General features: G+C 47.4%; 1 protein-coding gene across 1 annotated transcript in view; it reads left to right on the plus strand.

Moving 5' to 3' along the window:
- The window catches only part of LOC126428287 (acetylcholine receptor subunit alpha-like), a 737,302-nt gene that overhangs the window by 686,658 nt on the left and 36,103 nt on the right, over positions 1-14,541 (plus strand). Inside the window, exon 8 of the mRNA XM_050090204.1 lies at positions 11,301-11,447. Within this exon, the coding sequence (XP_049946161.1) occupies positions 11,301-11,447 (147 nt within the window). The remainder of the gene's footprint in view (positions 1-11,300; positions 11,448-14,541) is intronic.

Below are 14,541 nucleotides of genomic sequence, written 5' to 3' on the forward strand. Positions count from 1 at the left end.
TCACAGGACATGTACATTGCTACATTCTGCAGAAATAATTAGCATTTCAGTCACCTCGGTTCAGCATTTGTTCAGTTGCCTAGTAGACACAGCGTCTGCCATGGACCTTGATAAGCTGCTCCATGCGTGATGGCACGACGCGTATAAGTCGCGAACGGCATCCTGTGGTATAGCCATCCATGGTGCATTCACCTGGTTCCAAAGTACATCTGTAGTGACTGGCACTGGTCTGGTGATCTGGCTGGCCAGTGCAAAAGGCTGCCATCTAGTGACACCAAGAAGGCACATATTCGTGCAACAACAAGTGGTCATGCATTGTCATGCTGGAAAGTTGCGGCTGTTGTGTTGCGCAGAAAGGGTATGGCTACGGGTCGCAGGATGTCATACATGTATATCACTCAGGTTACAGTGCCCTGCACACGCAAGAGCTGTGAATTTGTGGTTGTGTCCAGTAACACGTCATACCATATGGCCTAAAGTTGGCACTGTATATGGCGAGCCGAAATGCGGCATCATTTTCAAAAAAAACAGAACGTGGATTCGTCGGAAAACATTAACTGATGCCATACCTGTCCCCCCTGTCATTGTTCCACACACCATTGCGCTCCAGCATGTTTCTCCACATTCGTCAAAGGTAGGCAGAGAAGTGGTCGAAGCGCATGTAACCCGTGCCTTAATAAACGGCTACAGACTGTCATCCCCTGATAGAGTGCGACATGTCCCACTGTTCGGCCAGAGCCGAGGGGGACGTAGATCGTCCTGCAAAGCCGTTCGGATGCGGTGTCGATCTCGAGGAGTGGTCTGGGTGGTGAGTCCTGACCCATTTCGTCGTGCTCTACGACCCTCCATGAACGGTTCTCCACACACCCATTGCACTGCCGAAACACTTTGTCCCAGCAGTTCCCCAGGTGGATGCATCACATTCTCTCATGCCAATAATGAGACCTCTTTCAAACTAACTGATTTAACGTTACGTTTCGCGCATACGTCTGCTAAGTCACCCTGATCCGTTACGTTCGATTTATAGCGACAACGACAGCCGCAGGCACTTTTTACCGGTGGGACGTGTTGCCCCGCAATAACGATGTTGACCTTGAATCCGCGGGCTGGCGTGGTTCAAATGGTAATAATTTCTTCAGAACATACTAATGTACTCGTCCTGTGAACATGAACGTGGTATCTCTAGTTCTATCATTTTTATTTTTTTTCAGAACATGAGTGTATTTCAGCCATAAAGCCATCGTATCGTCTCCTGAGGCAAATCGGCACACTACTGTTGTAACTCTTCCTTGATATTCAGTGTACTGATTCTAAGACGGAGTTCACGTCAGTGCTGTTGTGCACATATTGTTGTATAGCTAGAGAAGGCCGAAATGCACGCTATAAGCTCACGCAGGATGGCGTGAGGTCTGAACCAGGATACGTAATGAATGCTATAAAGAAAAGTACGTAGCTGCTGGAATACTTAACTTTAATCCATCATTGTTGTACATCGCTCTTGACGATACAAGTGAGACTCTGTAGATACATGCAATGTAATGCTAATGGCGCCTTGCTAGGTCGTAGCCATTGACTTAGCTGAAGGCTATTCTAACTATCTGCTCTGCACAGGAGCGAGGCTTCAACAGTGTTGCGTCGCTAGCTAAGTCGTCCGTACAACTGGGGCGAGTGCTAGTATGTCTCTCGAGACCTGCCGTGTGGTGGCGCTCGGTCTTCGATCACTGACAGTGGCGACACGCGGGTCCAACATGTACTAATGGACCGCGGCCGATTTAAAGCTACCACCTAGCAAGTGTGGTGTCTGGCGGTGACACCACACATATTATGTTGGAGTCGTATGCTGGCCATAAGAGTACCTCATCATCACGCCGTTAATTCATAGAGATATATGATATTTTTGGCGAGAGTTGTCATGTTGAAAACTGGCACCACAATAGTGTCGCATGAAAGGTAACACAAATTATGTCCGTGACGTACCATTGTGCTGTCAGAGCCGGCCTTGGTGGCCGAGCGGTTCTAGGCGCTACAGTCTGGAACCGCGCGACCGCCACAGTCTCATGTTCGACTCCTGCCTCGTTCATGGATGTTTGTGATGTCGTTAGGTTTAAGTAGTTCTAAGTTCTAGGGGACTGATGACCTCAGAAGTTAAATCCCATAGTGCTCATAGCCATTTGAACCATTTTTTGTGCTGTCAGAGTTCCCTCTAATACTACTAGATATCACCTGAAGTCATAGCTGATGTCACATCCCACCGTGATCCCACGAGTAACATCGCTGCCCCTCTCCAAAGTATTGTTAGTAGGATGGCATCTCTCCCAAGGTCGCCGCAATGATTGTCATCCAGGGTAGTGCAGAGCTTCGATTCATCATTGAACACGATGCAACGCCATTCATCAGTGGCTGTGCCTCCCTGTCCCAGCACCACTCAACATGCTGCCATTCGTGTTGTGGCGTTAGCGCCAGCCTACGCGCTGGACGGGAATTCCCCAGTCCACATGCTGCCGACCAGTTGAGTGGAACGATGCAGGCTAGATTAGGGAGTCCATTACTTGTTCTTGGGAGGCAGGCGCAAATGTGAAGGGGTCAGCTTGTGGGCACAATATGGCGATCCTCCGTTCTGTTGGACAGACCAAAATATTAGGCATACCCTCACATATCCATTAAGTCCAACATCGGGCCACTGCGACATTCGAATGCCCCATGATACCATCAGTCGGTGAAATGGAGACCCACTATAAGGAAGGTCGCTTAAAATTGTCATGTGCTGATAAGGCTGCCTCGTACGAGTACGCCACATTTCTTTATCCTACATAGTGATCACAGAACGCTGCTCATACCCCTTATGTATCCTACCCGTCCTGGTAACACTAATGAACTCTGAAATGAAAATCAAACACTTCCAGCCGTCACTTTTGCGTTTAATTTATTTACGCATCAGATTTCGATGTTCCATTACACAATCTTGCCAATCCTTGACCAACGTAAACTGAGAGGGACCCAGTCTGGTGTGCAGTCAGAACAGGAGCCAATATTACACAACTAGAGTCTGCAGATCTCTGGTTTACATGACGTTATCTCTATCATCCCACCGTCCCAAACTGACTCCGTAAAAAAAATTAAATATTAATTTTAAATGAACAACAGCCTCACTTGCAATGTTTACTTAGATTTACCTAGGTTTCAGTTGGGATAACCCAACGTTCTTCAGAATAGGAGGAACTACGATTTGTCCTTTTATTCTGAAGAAGGTTGGGTTATCCCAACTGAAACCAAGGTAAATCTAGGTAAACATTGCAACTGGGGCTGTTGTTAATTAAAAATTAATATTTATACAGTTGCTGACAGGGCCGCAAAATGTTGAAGATATTAAAAAAGTAAATACAAGAGGACGGCTGCTGGTGTTCTAATTGTCATTTCATATTGAACAGCCGAAGTCCTTGAAACCATTACAAGGTTGGACGTACAAAGATCTAATGATCTCTGCCGGCCATTCGATCAGTCACAGAGAATTGCAGTTCTTAACACTCACATATCCGCCAATGACATGTACCTGAAGCAGTTGCACATGGTTTGTGGGTACTTCACTGTTTTCGTGGGGGAAAGTATATTACATTACATTACGTTGTTTATGTTTTTGCATTTGGAGTTTTTATATTTATATTTGTTATATTTTGTATTTTTATACGCATAATTATTTTATTTACATGTATGTTTTTAACTTTTATATTTGATGATCCACGTATATTTTACACATTTGTCATTTTCATTATATTATTTATATAAAATATAAGATTATATTATGCAAAAAAGCAACAATAGGGGTGGTGCCAGTTACTCTCCCCTCCCCGCCCCCTCCCCGCTGACAGACTGATTAAAGTCTACATACAAATAAAAGTAAAGGTCTACAACCCTGTGAACTCGGTTATCTCTACTAACGCTCAACAACACCTGTCTATGTCCGCAGTGCGGCATCTTGTTCAATAAATATGTTGTTGTTCTGGTCTTCAGTCCAGAGACTGGTTTGATGCAGCTCTCCATGCTACTCTATCCTGTGCAAGATTCTTCATCTCCTAGTACCTACTGCAACCTGCATCCCTCTGAATGTGTTTAGTGTATTCATCTCTTGGTCTCCCTCTACGAATTTTTTCCTCCACGCTGCCATCCATTACTAAATTGGAGATCCCTTTATGCCTTAGAACATGTCCTACCAACTGATACCTTCTTCTAGTCAAGTTGTGCCACAAATGTCTCTTCTCTCCAGTTCTATTCAATACTTCCTCATTAGTTACGTGATCTACCCATCTAATCCTCAGCATTCTTCTGTAGCACTACATTTCGAAAGCTTCTATTCTCTAAACTATTTATCGTCCACGTTTCGCTTCCATACATGGCAACACTCCATACAAATACTTCCAGAAATGACTTCCTGACACTTAAATCTATACTCGATATTAACAAATTTCCCTTCTTCACAAACGTTTTCCTTGCCATTTACAGTCTGCATTTTATATCCTCTCTACTTCGTCCGTCATCAGTTATTTTGCTCCCCAAATAGCAAAACTCATTTACTGCTTTAAGTGTCTCATTTCCTAATCTAATTCTCGCAGCATCACCCGATTTAATTCGACTACATTCCATTATCCTTGTTTTGCTTTTGTTGATGTTCATCTTATACCCTATTTCAAGCACTGTCCATTCCGTTCAGCTGCTCTTCCAGGTCCTACGCTGTCCCTGACAGAATTACAGTGTCATCGGCGAACCTCGAAGTTTTTATTTCTTCTCCATGGATATTAATACCTACTCCGAATTTATCTTTTGTTTCCTTTACTGTTTGCTCAATATACAGATTGATCTCTTGCGAAGGCTTCTGTAAAGTTTGGAAGGTAGGAGACGAGGTACTGGCAGAAGTAAAGCTGTGAGGACGGGTCGTGAGTCGTGCTTGGGTAGCTCAGTTGGTAGAGCACTTGCTCGCGAAAGGCAAAGGTCCCGATTTCGAGTCTCGGTCCGGCACACAGTTTTGATCTGCCTGGAAGTTTCATATCAGCGCACGCTCCACTGCAGAGTCAAAATATCATTCCTACTTACAAAGTTTAAATAGCAATACCGAATGAGAAATCAAGGAACAGTCTAGCGTCCCCTATATACTGCTCCTGTAGATACGACAAAGACAGCGCTAGACTCATTTCACCACAAACATTGAATCAGCTTTCTTGTAATCCATCCACGAAGGGCGGTCGTCATCATACAGTTCCAAGTACATGACAGGGGCTTGCAGAATATGGATTTAGATCTACATTATCTGACCAAAAGCGTCTGAACACCTCGATGGTAATGCAATCTGATGTCACGAGAGGCAGACCCGAGGGTATTAAAGGAGGCAGGTAGGATTGCGTTGTCAGTAGACACGCTGTAACATGGGAATAAGTCAGCAGTGCTCAGTGACGAATCATTAGATGTCATCTGAGAAGCAAATCCATCTGGCACATTTCTACCCTTCTAGAACCTCCTAAGTCGACAGTTCGTGATTTGATTGCGAAACGAAAAAGCGGAGGAACAGCCGCAGCTAAACTAAAACGACGGACAGGGATCGTCTAGCATCGTGGAGGGTGGTTGTAAAAAAATCGTATGAAATCGTGAGTTCGAAAGTTGTGGCAGCAGTGAATGTAGCACAGTGACTGTGAGTAGGGACCCAAAATGCGTTGTGTACAATGGTCGAGGTCATAGGTCATACATTTCTGTACTCAGTGCTAAGTTCCGATAAGGTGATGTAAAGAGCTACATCACTGGACAGTGGATTACTGTAAAGGAGTGGTTTGATGAATCACGCTATAGCCAGTGAAAATCAGATGGCAAGGTTTAGATAGGCCAGTACCTGGAGAACAATACCTGCCATCAAGTCTGGTGCCAACAGTGAAATATGAGGGAGGTGGGGTTCGGTATTGGCGGCCAATTTTCTTGGTTAGGATGTCTTCGTCTTACTGTGCTTAAGAAATGCTTAATGTACGTGGGGGACTAGGAAAATAAGTTTCCCGTGTCGACTGTGGAGAGTTGTGTGTGAAAAGGAAAAAAGAGAATGAAACATTAAAGATAAGATATACACTCCTGGAAATTGAAATAAGAACACCGTGAATTCATTGTCCCAGGAAGGGGAAACTTTATTGACACATTCCTGGGGTCAGATACATCACATGATCACACTAACAGAACCGCAAGCACATAGACACAGGCAACAGATCATGCACAATGTCGGCACTAGTACAGTGTATATCCACCTTTCGCAACAATGCAGGCTGTTATTCTCCCATGGAGACGATCGTAGAGATGCTGGATGTAGTCCTGTGGAACGGCTTGCCATACCATTTCCACCTGGCGCCTCAGTTGGACCAGCGTTCGTGCTGGACGTGCAGACCGCGTGAGACGACGCTTCATCCAGTCCCAAACATGCTCAATGGGGGACAGATCCGGAGATCTTGCTGGCCAGGGTAGTTGACTTACACCTTCTAGAGCACGTTGGGTGGCACGGGATGCATGCGGACGTGCATTGTCCTGTTGGAACAGCAAGTTCCCTTGCCGGTCTAGGAATGGTAGAACGATGGGTTCGATGACGGTTTGGATGTACCGTGCACTATTCAGTGTCCCCTCGACGATCACCAGTGGTGTACGGCCAGTGTAGGAGATCGCTCCCCACACCATTATGCCGGGTGTTGGCCCTGTGTGCCTCGGTCGTATGCAGTCCTGATTGTGGCGCTCACCCGCACGGCGCTAAACACGCATACGACCATCATTGGCACCAAGGCAGAAGCGACTCTCATCGCTGAAGACGACACGTCTCCATTCGTCCCTCCATTCACGCCTGTCGCGACACCACTGGAGGCGGGCTGCACGATGTTGGGGCGTGAGCGGAAGACGGCCTAACGGTGAGCGGGACCGTAGCCCAGCTTCATGGAGACGGTTGCGAATGGTCCTCGCCGATACCCCAGGAGCAACAGTGTCCCTAATTTGCTGGGAAGTGGCGGTGCGGTCCCCTACGGCACTGCGTAGGATCCTAGGGTCTTGGCGTGCATCCGTGCGTCGCTGCGGTCCGGTCCCAGGTCGACGGGCACGTGCACCTTCCGCCGACCACTGGCGACAACATCGATGTACTGTGGAGACCTCACGCCCCACGTGTTGAGCAATTCGGCGGTACGTCCACCCGGCCTCCCGCATGCCCACTATACGCCCTCGCTCAAAGTCCGTCAACTGCACATACGGTTCACGTCCACGCTGTCGCGGCATGCTACCAGTGTTAAAGACTGCGATGGAGCTCCGTATGCCACGGCAAACTGGCTGACACTGACGGTGGCGGTGCACAAATTCTGCGCAGCTAGCGCCATTCGACGGCCAACACCGCGGTTCCTGGTGTGTCCGCTGTGCCGTGCGTGTGATCATTGCTTGTACAGCCCTCTCGCAGTGTCTGGAGCAAGTATGGTGGGTCTGACACACCGATGTCAATGTGTTCTTTTTTCCATTTCCAGGAGTGTACAATACTGGCCATTAAAATTGCTACAACACGAAGATGACGTGCTACAGACGCGAAATTTAACCGACACGAAGAAGATGCTGTGATAGGCAAATGATTAGCTTTTCAGAGCATTCACACAAGGTTGGCGCCGGTGGCGACACCTACAACGTGCTGACATGAGGAACGTTTCCAAACGATTTCTCATACACAAACAGCAGTTGACCGGCGTTGCCTGGTGTAACGTTGTTGTGATGCCTCGTGTAAGGAGGAGAAATGCGTATTATCACGTTTCCGACTTGGATAAAGGTCGGATTATAGCCCATCACCATTGCGGTTTATCGTATCGCGACGTTGCTACTCGCGTTGGTCGAGATCCGATGACTGTTAGCAGAATATGGAATCGGTGGGTTCAGGAGGGTAATACGGAACGCCGTGCTGGATCCCAACGGCCTCGTATCACTAGCAGTGGAGATGACAGGCAGCTTATACACATGGCTGTAACGGATCGTGCAGCCACGTCTCGATCCATGAGTCAACAGATGGGGATGTATGCAAGACAACAACCATCTGCACGAACAGTTCGACGACGTTAGCAGCAGCATGGACTATCAGCTCGGAGACCACGGCTGCAGTTACCGTTGACGCTGCATCACAGACGGGAGAGCCTGCGATGGTGTACTCAACGTCTAACCTGGGTTCACGAATGGCAAAACGTCATTGTTTCGGATGAATTCAGGTTCTGTTTGCAGCACCATGATGGTCGCATCCGTGTTTGGCGACATCGCGGTGAGCGCACATTGGAAGCGTGTATTCGTCATCGCCATACTGGCGTATCACCCAGCGTGATGGTATGGGGTGCCATTGGTTATACGTCTCGGTCACCTCTTGTTCGCATTGACGGCACTTTGAACAGTAGACGTTACATTTCAGATGTGTTACGACCCGTGGCTCTACCTTTCATTCGATCCCTGCGAAACCCTACATTCAGCAGGATAATCCACGACCGCATGTTGCAGGTCCTGTACGGGCCTTTCTGGATAGCCCGGGCCAGGCCGCTTTTTCCGAATCACCTCTTTCAATTTCGACAGAGTGGGACAGTACCGCACAGCATTGATGGTTGCATCCTGCAGAAAGTCCAGCAGCAAATCTCCTTTGGCGTCCCAGAAAACGGTGAGTAGCACTTTACCTGCTGACGGAGTGCTTCTGAACTTCTTTCGGACAGATGATGACGGATGTTTCCGCTCCATGGAGGCGGCCTTCGATTCGGGCGTGTAATAGTGGACCCACGTTTCATCCCCCGTCACAGTGCGAAACAGAAGGTCATTGCCAAATTCGTGGTAACGCACGAACTGTTCCAGGTTGAACGCCATGCGTTGTTCCATGTGTGTTGGGGTCAGCTGGTGGGGCACACATCGTGCTGATACTTTCCTGTATCGAAGAATGTCGTGGATGATCTCGTCAGCTCGCTCATGTCTGATTCCAAGTTCTGCCGCCACTCCATCAATGGTGATACGACTGTTCGCTTTAATCGTGTCATCCACCTTTCTGACATTTGCATCTGTAGTGGCCGCGTGCGTCTGTCCAGTTTTCGGTATATCCTGCACTTGCTGACGTCCATCATTGAATTGCTGGCACCATCTCCGCACCATTTGCCTCGACATCACACCTGACCCATACACCTCAACAAGGCGGTTATGAATTTCTGTACCTGATACTCCACCTGCCCATTCGTACCGGATATCAGCTCTCACTTCCGCCTGTGACCCCGACTCCAAAACGCACCTTCTCTCCATAGCTCCAGGAAAAGACTGAGTGAGCGGCTGGCCTCCGCTTTGTGCAGGCACTGCTACAGCGCCATCTGCTTGATCGCGGTCGACCTGTACCCAGTGATGTATCGGTGTCTTGCAAGTGCGCGTTCACCTGCCGTGTCGTCTGTCGCCATATCACACAACTCTGCCCACATTTATTTTGAACTCCCCCTCGTAGAAAAGTATAAACACATTTTGCAGGATTATGTACTGCGTGCTGTAGGGGAACACCTCGGAGATGATGACTGTATCAGGACCCTGTCATAGAGCAGCAGGTGTGGGGCAATGGTTTGTGGACAGAAGCATTCCTGAAAAGGACTGACCTGTCCAGAGTGCCGACCTGATCCCAATGAAACACCTTCGTGATGAGTTAGAACCTCGACTTCGCCCCAGACCACTGTGTCCAACATTATCTTCTCTGTTTTTGGCTCTTGAGGAGAAATGGGCTGCCATCTGTCCAGACATTCACACAATTCAAGCCACCATAAAGGTGAAGAATGGACACACCCCATATTAATGTCTATTGATACTTCTGGTCAGATGGTGTAGATTATCGGCATTTCATTCAGTGACTGACATCAGGCCCGAGCGTCCAGCATTATCTGTATTCGGCTCTTGAGGAGAAATGGGCTGCCATCCATGCAGACATTCAGACAATTCAATCCACCATCAAGGTGAAGAATGGACACACCCCATATTAATATCCATTGATACTTCTGGTCAGATGGTGTAGATTCTGGGCATTTCATTCAGTGACTGACATCAGGCCCCAGCGTCCAACATTATCTGTTCTCGGCTCTTGAGGAGAAATGGGCTGCCATCCGTCCAGACATTCAGACAATTCAAGCCACCATGAAGGTGAAGAATGGAAACACCCCATATTAATGTCCATTGATACATCTGGTCAGATGGTGTAGGTTCTGGGCATTTCATTCAGTGACTGACATCAGGTCCCAGCGTCCAACATTATCTGTTCTCGGCTCTTGAGGAGAAATGGGCTACCATCCGTCCAGACATTCAGACAATTCAAGCCACCATGAAGGTGAAGAATGGGCACACCCCATATTAATATCCATTGATACATCTGGTCAGATGGTGTAGATTCAGGGCATTTCATTCAGTGACTGACATCAGGCCCCAGTGTCCAGCATTATCTGTATTCAGCTCTTGAGGAGAAATGGGCTGCCATCCATGCAGACATTCAGACAATTCAAGCCTCCATCAAGGTGAAGAATGGACACACCCCATATTAATGTCCATTGATACTTCTGGTCAGATGGTGTAGATTCTGGGCATTTCATTCAGTGACTGACATCAGGCCCCAGCGTCCAGCATTATCTGTATTCGGCTCTGGAGGAGAAATGGGCTGCCATCCATGCAGACATTCAGACAATTCAAGCCTCCATCAAGGTGAAGAATGGACACACCCCATATTAATGTCCATTGATACTTCTCGTCAGATGGTGTAGATTCTGGACATTTCATTCAGTGACTGACATCAGGCCCCAGCGTCCAACATTATCTGTTCTCGGCTCTTGAGGAGAAATGGGCTGCCATCCGTTCAGATATTCAGACAATTCAAGCCACCATGAAGGTGAAGAATGGAAACACCCCATATTAATGTCCATTGATACATCTGGTCAGATGGTGTAGATTCTGGGCATTTCATTCAGTGACTGACATCAGGCCCCAGCGTCCAACATTATCTGTTCTCGGCTCTTGAGGAGAAATGGGCTGCCATCTGTCCAGACATTCAGACAATTCAAGCCTCCATCAAGGTGAAGAATGGACACACCCCATATTAATATCCATTGATACTTCTGGTCAGATGGTGTAGATTCTGGGCATTTTGTTCAGTGACCGACATCAGGTCACTTGCTGTCTGCTGCCACTGGAAGGTCTGTTTCCCCGAACTCATTACTCCCGAAGTGGGACTGCGTTGCAGGGCCGGCAACTAATGGCGGCCTCCCGTGTCTGTGTGTGTGCCGCAGCATCTGCGTGACGGTGGTGGTGCTCAACGTGCACTTCCGGTCGCCGCAGACGCACAAGATGGCGCCCTGGGTGAAGCGCGTCTTCATCCACATCCTGCCCCGCCTGCTGGTGATGCGCCGGCCGCAGTACCAGTTCGAGGCCACCAGGTGAGTGAACGCCCCTGGCCATTCCAGCCATCTTTATGTCCTGCCCTACACTATACCCCCATGAGTGACAGTTCCCACACTCCAACACCTGTCCCACTGCTTCCTTCACGGTGTTTCCAGTGTAAATTTACGAAATATTGGTTAGCGTCTTAAGTGAAGCCATTGGTCGCCGTGTATCGCTGTAGATAGTGTATACATTGGTACCAGGTGACCATTGGTCCCTCCATTGCTGAGGTACTCCATGAAAGATAAGTGCTGTGCATCCTGTTCAGTTCCAAGTATACAGGGTGCTCCATTGATAGTGACTGGGCCAAATATCTCACGAAATAAGCATCAAATGAGAAAACTACAAAGAATGAAACTCGTCTAGCTTTAAGAGGGAAACCAGATGGCGCTATGGTTGGCCCGCTAGATGGCGCTGCCATAGGTCAAATGGATATCAATTGCGTTTTTAAAAATAGGAACCCCCATTTCTTATTACATATTCGTGTAGTACGTAAAGAAATATGAATGTTTTAGTTGGACCACTTTTTTCGATTTGTGATAGATGGCAATGTAATAGACACAAACGTATATGTACGTGGTATCACGTAACATTCCGCCAGTGCGGACGGTATTTGTTTCGTAAAATGGAGCGTTTACAAATTGCGGAAAAGGTCGATATCGTGTTGATGCATGGCTATTGTGATCAAAATGACCAACGGGCGTGTGCTATGTATGCTGCTCGGTATCCTCGACGACATCATCCAAGTGTCCAGACCGTTCGCCAGATAGTTACGTTATTTAAGGAAACAGCAAGTGTTCAGCCACATCTGAAACGTCAACTACGACCTGCAACAAATGATGATGCCCAGGTAGGTGTTTTAGCTGCTGTCGAGGCTAATCCGCACAGCAGTAGCAGACAAATTGCGCGAGAATCTGGAATCTCAAAAACGTCGGTGTTGAGAAAGCTACATCAACACCGATTGCACCCTTACCATATTTCTATGCACCAGGAATTGCATGGTGACGACTTTGAACGTCGTGTACAGTTCTGCCACTGGACACAAGAGAAATTACGGGACGATGACAGATTTTTAGCACGCGTTCTATTTAGCGACGAAGCGTCATTCACCAACAGCGGTAACATAAACCGGCATAACGTGCACTATTAGGTAACGGAAAATCCATGATGGCTGCGTCAAGTGGAACATCAGCGACCTTGACGGGTTAATGTATGGTGGGGCATTATGGGAGGAAGGATAATTGGCCCCATTTTATCGATGGCAATCTAAATGGTGCAGTGTATGCTGATTTCCTACGTAATGTTCTACCGATGTTACTACAAGATGTTTTACTGCATCACAGAATGGCGGTGTACTTCCAACATGATGGATATCCGGCACATAGCTCGCGTGCTGTTGAAGCGGCATTGAATAGCATATTTCGTGACAGGTGGATTGGTCGTCGAAGCACCATACCGTGACCCGCACGTTCACCGCATCTGACATCCTTGGATTTCTTTCTGTGGGGAAAGTTGAAGGATATTTGCTATCGTGATCCACCGACAACGCCTGGCAACATGCGTCAGCGTATTGTCAATGCATGTGCGAACATTACGGAAGGCGACCTACTCGCTGTTGAGAGGAATGTCGTTACACGTATTGCCAAATGCATTGAGATTGATGGACATCATTTTGAGCATTTATTGCATTAATGTGGCATTTACAGGCAATCACGCTGTAACAGCATGCGTTCTCAGAAATGATACGTTCACAAAGGCACATTATCACATTGGAACAACCGAAATAAAATGGTCAAACGTACCTACGTCCTGTATTTTAATTTAAAAAACATTCCCATTACCAACTGTTCGTCTAAAATTGTGAGCCATATGCTTGTGTCTATTACAGCGCCATCTATCACAAAGGGGAAAAAGTGGCCCAACAAAAACATTCATATTTCTTTACGTGCAACACGAATATGTAATAAAAAATAGGGGTTCCTATTTAAAAAATCGCAGTTGATATCCGTTTGACCTATGGCAGCGACATCTAGCCGGCCAACCATAGCGCCATCTGGTTTCCCCCTTCAAGCTGGACAAGTTTCTTTCTTTGTAGTTTTTTCGTTTGGAGCTTATTTCGTGAGATATTTGGCCCGGTTGCGGTCAATGGACTACTCCGTATACTTGAAAAGTGTAACAGAACTTTGTGTTCAACTTGTACCCCAAGTTTAATCAGTTCTATATTAATACCGCCCAAGCCATTTTCCCCCTGGGTTCTCATGACCTTCAATGCTGTCGTCAACCTTTCCCCCTACCCCACCCCCACCTCCGTTTTGTCATCTCAACACCAGACAATAAGCAAAAGTTTTTTTGTATACCAATTCCACGTTATACAAGACACAGTTTTATAGTTTTGCTTATTTGCTTCTGTCTCAGGCTCTTCGGCCGACGTTTGTCTGATGATCTTTCTGACGTTTCGCCAGCACGAGTGGCTGGCGTTGTCAAAGCTTCACCCCCCGTTGCCGTTGGTGAACTGGAGCCGAGCTCGCGGCCGCAGACTATATGTACCTGGCGCGCCAACGTCCGAGGGCTTCTCCGCTGTCATTTCCGTTGCGGTTCTCCTCTTGCTACGTGCGACGGTCGTTCGCTGCAGTACGGGAAGCCAGGATCCGTTTACCTTAAGGCTTTCTTCTTCCTTGTTGTAGCTATTCACGTGTTTGTGTATTTCTACAGCTTCTCTAAATAAGCGGGTGTGATAGTGCTTCTCTACAGCCAGAACTTCCGTGTCGGCGAATTTTATTACGTGGTCGGTCTCACTCAGCGCGTGCTCTGCCACGGCCGATTACTCCACCTGCCCCAACCTGCAATGTCGCTCATGTTCTTTGATCCTGGTTTTGATTGATCGTCCAGTCATTCCGACGTTAACTTTTCCGAATGTGCATGGTATGCGGTATATTCCCGACATTGCAAGTGGGTCGCTTTTATCCTTTGCCGATCTAAGACAGTCTTTGATCTCCCTTGTCGGTTTGAAAATTGTCTTCAAGCCGTGTTCGTGCAATATACGGCCGATTTTGTCACACTCTCTGGGAATATATGTCAGAAAGGCAGTAC

This window comes from Schistocerca serialis, chromosome 12, assembly GCF_023864345.2.
Source record: "Schistocerca serialis cubense isolate TAMUIC-IGC-003099 chromosome 12, iqSchSeri2.2, whole genome shotgun sequence".
Lineage (NCBI taxonomy): Eukaryota > Metazoa > Arthropoda > Insecta > Orthoptera > Acrididae > Schistocerca > Schistocerca serialis.